The 10248-nt window shown below is 39.4% G+C and overlaps 1 protein-coding gene across 1 annotated transcript; it reads right to left on the reverse strand.

Annotated features, from left to right (window-relative positions):
- Nucleotides 1-231: 231 nt before the first annotated feature.
- LOC140877487 (uncharacterized) lies at nt 232-1584 on the reverse strand. Its single transcript, XM_073281022.1, has 2 exons — nt 655-1584; nt 232-558 (listed from the first exon to the last, which is right to left on the reverse strand). Exons 1-2 carry the CDS (start codon nt 1582-1584, stop codon nt 232-234), a joined length of 1257 nt encoding a protein of 418 aa, XP_073137123.1.
- Between the last annotated feature and the right edge of the window lie 8664 nt (nt 1585-10248).

Consider the following 10248-nt stretch of genomic DNA (forward strand, 5'->3'; position numbering starts at 1 on the left):
GTTATTTGAATTTTACACACACAATAATTTAATCGTTGAACGGTTGATACCCACACCATGGAATTGTTCCATGATAAAATTTTTAAACTTCCGCTGCACCGGGTATCAATCGTGATTGATCTGAACGCCAGTGTTTTCCAACAAGAGTACCGTTATCAACATCTATTACAGACTTAGAAGTTTTCAAGAATGGTCTTCCTAATAAAATAGGGCTATTCACTTCATTATTTTTCATGTCAAGAATATAAAATCAGCCGGGAAGACCAATTTGCCAACTTGCACTAGGACATCTTCTAATAAACCCCTCGGGAAAATAGTAGATCGATCAGCCATTTGGATAACAATATCAGTTTCATTCAAAGACCCAAGATTTAAGGAATCATAAAAAGAGTATGGCATGACATTAATCGACGCTCCTAAATCTAGCATGGCTGTATCAAGCTGAATATCTCCTATTTTACATGGAATCGAGAACATACCTGGGTCCTTGCATTTTGCAGGTACCTTTCTTTGAATAACAGCATAGACATGTTCTCCCAATTCAACTTTCTTACAACCCTTCAATTTTTGTTCTCTTTTCGCAGTACATAATTCTTTCAAAAATTTAGCATAGCGATGTACTTGCTTAATAGCATCTAACAGTGGAATGTTTACCTCGCATCTACGAAAAGTTTCATAGAGCTCCTTAATCCCCTCATTTTTCCTAGAGTCCTTTAAAGCTAAGGGGAAATGGGCTACAGGTTTATACTCAGAAAAAGGAGGGAACTTACCTCTCGGTGCTTCTTTAGGAATGGGCTCATTCTCCTCCACCTTAGCTTCTTTGTCCCCTTCAATCTCTGCCGGTTCATTGACCAATCCATCTTGAATCTGCAGCTCCTTTCCACTCCTCAAAGTAATAGCACTCACGTTCTCCTTCAGATTCACCACTGTTTGTGAAGGCAAACGGCTGGAATTTTGTGCTTCCAACTTGCTAATTGCTGCAGCGAGCTGCCCCATTTGGGTATTTAAGTTTTGGATGCTCGTCCGGGTATCCTGTTGAAAAGCCAAAGTATTAGTGGCAAGATTCTGAACTATGTTTTCAAGAGACTCACCTGGCGTAGGAATCTGAGGGCGCTGTGGTGGAGGGTACGGTTGCCTATAAGATTGATTGTGCTGTGGTGCTTGAGGTCCAGGTGGATTTTCGTATCTGAGGTTCGGATGATCCCTCCAACCTGGATTGTACGTGTTGGAGTAAGGATCATACTTCTGTTGAGGTGGTCCTAGAAATCCTCCAGCTGCATTGACTTGTTCTGCATATCCCTCTTGAAGAGTGGGACACATGTCAGTTGCATGTCCCACTTGAGTACAAATTCCACATACCTTAGCAATTTGTCCATTCCCTACAGCCATATGACGCACAAGAGATGTCAGTTCGCTCAGTTGTTGTTCAAGGGAAGAAACGTTTACCTCGTTACTTTTTCTGGGCACAGGATCACTTCTGGTGGTGCCAAATTGCTGAGAATTGGCAGCCATATTCTCTATTAGATTTCTTGCTTGCACTGGAGTTTTATCCACGAAACCCCCACCACTGGCCGCATCCAGCATACTCCTGTCATGAGACAACAACCCTTCATAACAGTATTGAATTAGTAAATTTTCACTTATCTGGTGCTGCGGACAGCTGGCGCAAAGTTTCTTGAAGTGCTCCCAATACTCGTGCAGTGACTCTCACATCTGATTTTTGCACCCATAAATTTCTTTCCAGATGTTTGCTACTCTAGAAGCTGGAAAGTACTTCTCTAAAATATCCTCTTCATCTCAGTCCAGGTGGTGATGGATCCAGAAGGTAGGTAGTACAGCCAATCCTTAGCAGAACTTTTTAAAGAGAAAGGAAAGGCTCTGAGCTGAATCTGCTCCTCTGTAACTCCATGCGGTTTCATGCTTGAACACACCACGTGGAATTCCATCAGATGCTTGTGCGGATCCTCACCTGCAAGACCATGAAAAGCAGGCAGTAAGTGTATCAGTCCAGATTTCAATTCAAAATTAGCATTATTTTCTAAATTTGGAAAAGTAATGCATAAGGGCTGTTGATTTGGATCAGGAGTGCCCAATTGTCTCAAACTCAGATTGGCGTTAGCAGCCATCTCTTCTTCTGGGAATGCAGCTCGAGCAGCTTCCTCTTGTTGTTTTCTACGAAGTTCTCTCCTCCGCGTATGCAAGGTCCTTTCTATTTTCGAATCGTAGAGAAAATCTTCTTCAGCAGAGTCACCTGAAAGCATGAACAAACCAGAGTAGCACTACGAGGAATAAAAAAAATAAAAAATTAAAATTAAAAATAAAATAAGAAGAACACAATAAATTAACACCGTTCCCCGGCAACGACGCCAAAATTTGATAGCGCTTATCGCGTACGCCCAAATTACCCGACTCAATCAGATAAACAAATAATTCAGTAGCGTGAGTAGGGATCGTTCCCACGAGAAAAGGTAAATTTAAAAGTGTTCTTTAAAATAAAAGGGGGTTTTGGAGTTGAGATTAACTACTAAAAATCTTAGCAATTAAATAATTAAATTATCACTATAACGCAAGATTAAAAATTAACTGAGGAAATCAATAAGAAATAAGACTTGGTATCGGTCGACTACACCCTTGATATTCATTCATTCAATCATCGATTCACTAAAATAATAATTAATCTTATCAAATATTCATCATCGGAAATTTAATTCCTGTTTTCCTTAATTTTAGTTAACTAGACAACAGCAGTCTAAGTTAACCCTTACCCCATAAACTAACCCAATACCAGCGATCAGATTTAAATTCACGGTAGCATTCAAACTAGTAAAACTGACAAAACTAGACAACACAAACACCAGCGGTTGTATTTAGCCTAGTCAATTATTATCCCTAAGAAATAATAAATTCAACAGCAAAAAATATTACACGCAGTTGCTTCCCAAATTAGAGGTTTCAAACAATTACGGATTTGAATTCTAATTTAGCTTTTGTTTGTATAATGAAATCCTAAGATGGCCAATCTAAAAATCTCATACACAAGCATATCAATCAATTCAGAATAATTCTTGATACTTGATAAAAATCAAACATTGCAAATCAAAATCTCATGAATAAACTAAATCAAGGGTTTTGTCTTCCTCAACCAAGTACTAAAGTTTAGCCAACAATACTCATGAATTTTCTACAAAAAATCATGAGAGAAAATAAAAATAAGAAAAGATAGATGAAAACCTAGCCGTCCACAGAGAGTTCTTCCCGTTCTAAGCGTGTAGAATGGTCTGGAAAAATCCCTAAAACCGACTTAAAAATCAAAAAAAAAATCTAGAGCCTTAATTAAAAGAGTTTCCAAAATTACAATTTTTTCCGCAACAGACTCGCGCGCTCGATCCGGGAAAATGCTAGGATCGAGCGCGCACAAAATAGCAAACTTCTGCCTCGAAAATTCCTTCAGCTCGCTCGATCCGGGACTTCCACCTGATCGAGCGCGCGACCTTGAGCATCCTACTTCCTTCAGACTTCCTTGGCCGCGCTCGATCCTACAACTTTCCCGGATCGAGCGCGCTACTTGTTGATGAAAATTTTGACATCTCCTATTTCCTTCGACGCATGGACGCGTTCTAATTTCTTTAACCAACAAAATATCAATTCCTAGACAATAAACCAATAAAACATTAGGAAGCTAAATGCACGACATAAAATAAAACTAGACTAAAACATAAATAATGACACAAAATGCATGCAAAACACTAATCAAAACGACACTAAAAATGCAAACAAAACACTACTATCAAAGTCTCTTATGCTTCAGAGAGTATCTGGAATCTTTCCTTGTTTTCGATGGTTATTCAGGGGGAGGCTACCTCAGTCTAGTAATTTGCAGCAGCCTCAGTAAGGGTATATCGATATTGGGAATATCTTGTGAAGATTTAGTTGATACTAAGATTTAGTATCTAAGGGAATTTTTTATCATCTGATTTATTCAGTGATGTATATATCGAGAAATTCTGTGGTCAGAACATTCTTGGAAGGAATTTCTTTGACAGTTAATTGTTCTGAGAAAATAATTTCTTTGGCCTTTGAATTGGGATTTTGGGATTTTTAATCCAAGTGCTTTAATTGTAGCGGTATTCAATAGGATTAATTGATAGATGTTTTCAGACTCGGGATTTGAGTTGTGCTTTATGAAAGTTTTTCTTGACCAATGATTTTGGTCCAGATAGGAATGTTTCTCGGTAATGATGGAATTCATCAGAGACTCAAGAATGAGTTATGCCAGGGTGCTGATGACTGTCGGGTTCCGAGATGGTATAGTAAGTGCGACCTTATGCCATTGTACTCTGGAAAGATTGTTCTGTTCGAGTTTTACATTATAGGAAGACTTACCTCAGTTTCGATGTATGCACAGTCATAACAATGGGTATAACTACCAGGAGAATTTTTAGATTTTATTTGAGTCTTCTTTAGATTATTCTTGGTGTCGGGTTTGTACCGAAGGATGAGAAGAGTTATCGTCTGACTTCGTCATAAATACAGATTTTTAATTTCTGTTGATAAAATAGTCTTGGAAAGAATTCCTTGACAACTGTTTATTCTGGACGGATAGTTTTCGCACGTGATACTGGGGGAGAACCAAGAGGTTTGACCAGTATTGTCTGATTCTATCAAGAATACAAATAGTGATCAAGGACATGATCATCATGATGAATTGAGATTCTAAGTTATGGATTTACTTAGATAAGTTTTCCTGTAAGAATTGGAATATGATTTTTGGGTTGTCAAGTAAAAACAATTTTTCATCAGAACACCGAGATGAATTATATTGGGAGACGTGAACTGTGATCAAGACTAGGCATGGTAAAGTATGTTTCCAATACTCTGGAAGTTTTTTGTAGTTCTTAAGGTTATGGAAAAAGGTACTCAGTCTAGAGATAATTACAACAGTTACGTTAAGAATAACCTATTGTCAGTGGTATTGAATTTTATTGTTGGTGGATAGAACCATGTTAGGATAAGTGTTTCTTGACTAGGAAAATTTTGCACTGTAAGATTTTGGATCTATCAGATGATCGATCCAGTTAGTGGATGACGGAATGTCATGAACCTGCTAGGTTACAGCAAGAATTTGACAGTATGAGAATCCACTGGGATGATGAAAGAGTGAGCACTTAGTGTTCATGTTTGATTGGAATAGTACAATTGCAAGTAGTTAGATTGGTGCAAGGTTAGTGTCCAGTAACTACTCGTGACTATCGTCTAAATTAGTCAGAGATAAACACTATAGATTCCAAGATGAATATTAGATATTGTAAGATCGAGTATTTGATTCGAGACAGTGATTAAAATGTGATAGGGTTGTGAGGATGGTTTAATTCTAATAATTACATCTACATGAGTAGATTGGTGTCATCAAGTTTTTAAGATCTAGCATCATGATTAAGAGATATATGTAGTTTTGAGATATGATGATACAAGTGACAGTCCAATCTCTAGAGATTTGACTCAGGATCTGAGTATCAGATTAAAAGTGTAGTGACCCGTATCCGAAATTATTAATTAATGATAATTAATCAAGTGATCATGTTTAGATTAAGCAAAACATGATTAAAAAAATTTCAGATGGATTAACATAGTCCTGAAGTGGATCAAGAACACTCGAAATAGTCGAGAAGGTTCCAAGGGATCGGACGATCCGAACCAGGTTTGGATGATCCGAATAAGGAACGGAGCCAAGTTACTTGGATCGGAAGCTCTGAAGAGTTCGGACGGTCCAAACTCAGATCGGAGGCTCCGATCTTGTATTTCTAGCTGTCCGAGAATAATAGGTCATTGATGACATCACCAATGGGACTTTGGACGCTTCGAATGTGGATTTGAGGCTCCGAAATTGTGTCGGCAGGCGTCCTCTAGAATCTAGACACGTGGTTGGCTAAGGGAGTTCGGACGGAGGTTCGGACACTCCGATCAGGATCGAAGGATCCGAATTGCGGATCGGATGGTCCGATCGTTGTTTATACAAAGGGCGGCCGAGATCATTTCTCCTCGCACCTTTTCCTCTCTTCTCTCTCGTTCCTTAGCCCTTTCTAGTCAGAACTAGGGATTTCTAGGCATCCTATTGGGAATCCGGAAGTAGCAGAGCGATCCCGGCGTCGTAGCGGAGCTGTGCCTAAGTTTTGAGACAGTCGCCATCAGCGGGCTGACGACGGATGTAGGTATAGTTATGGTCTCCTTAAAATTATTTAGGAATATCTATTAGCTTAGTTAAGGCTTTTATAGCTTAAATAATGATGCATGGGTATTTGCATTGTAGAGCTGATGATACGCTTGTGAGCCTAGAGTGGGACTGCTAGGTCTACCTGTAGTAAGGTACGTAAGTACTGGCTGAGATAGTCAGCGGGTATGCATGCTTATGTGTTGCATTTATGTGCTATGTTTTGCATGGATTATTATGCGTCATGTTCACATCATATTGAGCATGTACATCTTTTGAGATGATCTATGTAGGGCCGCTCAGCCATGTTCGGACGATTGATGTCAAGCACCCCGCGATCGACGGGTTAGCCGGCACTGACATCTGTAGGACACGGTCCACGTTCGGTAGGAATGAGTAGTGTACTCAGTGGTTTGATTCTCGGGTTGTACCACTCATGTCCTAGGCGTCATTCTGAGCACTTGTATACAGTTATCCTAGATATGGATACCCTATCATTTGCATGCATTATGTTTGTATGTTTACCCGTACTTTCTTATTGAGCGTAGTCGCTCACGTATAGTATTTTTGTACACCCCATTTGACTGGGCAGATGCAGATACTGGTGTACCCAGTAGCTTGGACTGGCCAGTAACCGTGGAGGCAGCAGGATTGGTTGTAGTTTTTATTTGTCTTTAGGCTTAATAATTCGATTGGGTTGTATATCGAATTTGTTTAGTTGGTTGTATTCTACCGACCCACTTTTATTTAAGTCTTTCGTAGCTATTTATTTTAAATGCATGCTTAATTATTCTCTAACTCTGATTAGGTAGTGGATCCGGGTTGGGTCGCTATATTTATTGGTATCATAGCAGTATGCAAGAGACTTGGGATATAATACTGAGACTTTGGGTTATCCTTGTAGGATTGGTGATACCTAACAAAGGAATATTTTGTTCTTCATTGCCGGGATTTGTGGCAGAAGTATTTTTTATAAGGAATGCAACAGTGATTAGAACACCAGTAGTAGCATATCGATAGATAGGCTGACTACTCTGGGCGGTTCATCATTTGAAGCATTGGACAGCTGATCGAACAACATATGGATTCCAGTCGGAGAAAACTGGAATAGAAGAATGATTATCGCGCATCAAATACATCTAAGGACTTTTTGGAACGAATGGTGTGTAAAAACCCATGTGGTTTCAGTCCGAAGAGATCCTCCAATCGTAGTTGGAGAGATTGTCATATAGACCTTCACTAGGGAATGCCTCGAGTGGCTAAAGCATTATTCGGTTCGAGCGTAAGGTCATTAAATTCATACATGACATGATCCTACATGTATGCTTGTATCGATGCATTCGGTAGGCACACGGGAAACTTCATGTTCAAAAGCAAGAGGTGGATGCAAGAAGAACTCTGACGTTAGATCATGAGCAGAAGAGGTCGGCTGACATGCACTGATGCAGAGCATAGCTGGTTAGAAAGCACGTACCATTTCTCCGGATGTCTTTGCAGGAAGACGAGTATAGAGATTTGGTCAGGAGTACGCTAACATTGATGCGTGTGTCGATGAGAAGCTTCATGCTCAAGAAACGAAGATGAGTACGATGATTTTAAATACTGTATTTTTTATAATTGTAAACAGTATTTCAGTGGTAATGAATCATCAGAATCTGGTTGTATCATTTCAAGTTATTGGTTGTACATTTTCGTTGTATTGAAATACTGAATTTGTATTATTTGGGATTGTAATAACGAATTGTACATAAACTTGAAACAATGATACATGCATTACTTGAGATTTGTCCAACGCTTCGTGAATAACTGCAAGTGATCTTGCTAAGTTTGGGTTGGTGTTAGTTGATTAGTGTTCAAATATTGTAACTCATAGGTTTTGAGTAAAGCCGATTGTAACTGTTTGTCATGTGGTTAGTCTAGGTGTTATTAGTCTAGGTGTTATTCCTAGGATTGACCTAGTAAGTTGTTAGACTATGCATAGTGTCAGTAATGAGGTGATTCCTCGGGAGGCATGGGAATATTGTTCAAAATTGTTTTATTTAGAACGTTTGGTTTTGTTCTAGGTTGTTTCCTTAGAAAAATAGTTGTTTTACCTCTTTAGGTTGAGACCTTGTGATGATGGGTTTTCATTAGGGTGCCAGGTCGAGTAATACCAAGAGTTGTGGACTATGACCATGATTAGATGTGAGGTACCCACCTATGCCGGTGTACCTGGAAGCCTTTGCGCTTCAGGGGGTGGTGGTGGGAAGGCTACTCAATCTAGAGTTTTGGTAACAGTCACGACGGGATAAGACCTTGGATTAGATACCCAGTTTGGTATCAGGATATATATATCATCTGACTTGTGTCAGAGATGTTTGTTTGAGTGTTCTGCTGTGAGAACCAGTCTTGGAAGGATTTCCTTGACGATTGAATGTTCTGAGCAGGTAGGTTTTGACCTTTGAGATACTGTTATACTAGTCGATCTAGTCGGTAGTCGAATTTCTACCAATGATGATTGGGAATATCATTTGACTAAGTATCATATTAGATTATACGATTGGGCTTCCTTTCCATAGGGTTATCCAGGATATGGGATTGTAGGCTTTGACCTAGAGATGGGTATTGCCCAGTGATTATAGTTTTCTTTGGTAGTGGATTATATCAAGGGATGAGTACTGTATAGGATTATTTGAGACGAGAGGAGAGAGTGGCCTATGCCAGAGTACCCTTGGTGGTTGTTCCAAGTGGACATCTGGTAGGCTACCTCAGTCTTGAATTTTTGTACAGTATTAGCGAGGGATATAATCAGGAGCGTGTCCGAAGATTGTGGGAATCTTTGGGATTCATTAGTTATAGTTTTTGGACTTGACGAGCCATGGCGTTCATCCTAAATGGACGAGGAAAGGGATAGTGAGTTCAGTTATTGCGCTAAGTATTGTCTGATATTTTCAAAATTAAGCGTAGGATTTTCCATGAGATGGAAATAATCTAGGTTGATAGATCGCGAAAGTTCTTGGGGCTAACTCTCCTTGGTGATCGCTTTGAGTAAACAAGGTAGCGATTGGTAGTTCTTGGATAGCGCAGGACTTGTGCCAATAGACTACTTTTAAACTTTTATCTGACACCGTCAGAAATGGATGTAATATATCCGTTGCAGTTATTTCAATTCCAAATTTTTGGAATAGTTCACTTGTGGAAGTTGAGTCAAGGTTATAAATCGGACCATGTAAGTTTCTACAATTAGTGGTTGTCTGATTTGACTACCATTTACCAGCTAAGTGCGAGCCACGTTAGATCGACGAGTAAGTTCAACCAGTGATGGTTTGGATGTAGTAGATCGAGAGGTATTCGAGATAGTACTTTGACTTAGTGTGCTTAAGAAATTGGTAGTTTCCAAGGATAGTATTTCTTTGTTAGGAAGAAGCCGAAATTGATCTAAGCTATTGCTTAAGTATTAGCAATAGTATACTCAGGATTGAGTAAGGATAGGGTCGAGTGTTGCTCCATGGCGGTGATGGATAGCAAAATGGTAAGGACTATCAACCGAACAATTGATGAAGTGTTCCTATGATGACGTCTAAGGATACCGTTGTGTTTGGGCCTAACAAGTATTGGGCAACGCTAATAGACATTACCGAGTAAACATCGATGATCGAGTGAAGAGATGTGACAATATCTAAGATCTAGTTCTCGGGATCTAGCAGAGTGTTGTCACTAATCTTCCAGCGTGCGATGTCATTGAGATGATTGAATTGGTCGATGATTGACTTAGCCGTCAACAAGATTGCCGTCGGACTTGAAGACTTCGTAGGATCGCGATGAAGTAATTTTGTTCCTTCCAGCTAGTAAATCACATCTGTGCGGACTATTTTCCAAGAATATTGTGTTTTAGCAAAAAGGAAATAGTCAAGAGTGTGATGTGTGACAAGTTACTTCAAGTGTGGAGTATTTTCAAGGGTAATTCGGTGACCAATATCTTGTGACAATTCCAAGGGATGCCGTGTTCGTTGGAATTAATTGGTCAGATCTCGCAAGGATAGAAATAACGATGATGATTG

Source organism: Henckelia pumila, chromosome 2 (genome assembly GCF_033568475.1).
Source record: "Henckelia pumila isolate YLH828 chromosome 2, ASM3356847v2, whole genome shotgun sequence".
Taxonomy (NCBI): Eukaryota; Viridiplantae; Streptophyta; class Magnoliopsida; order Lamiales; family Gesneriaceae; genus Henckelia; species Henckelia pumila.

What these genes read in the sequence shown, in the direction of transcription:
- LOC140877487 (XM_073281022.1), bottom strand. Translation starts at nt 1,584, where the DNA reads ATGCTGGATGCGGCCAGTGGTGGGGGTTTCGTGGATAAAACTCCAGTG. An exon ending in AAACTTTTCGTAGATGCGAG is followed by an intron (nt 559 to 654) that starts GTAAACATTCCA and finishes CAAAAATTGAAG; the next exon opens with GGTTGTAAGAAAGTTGAATT.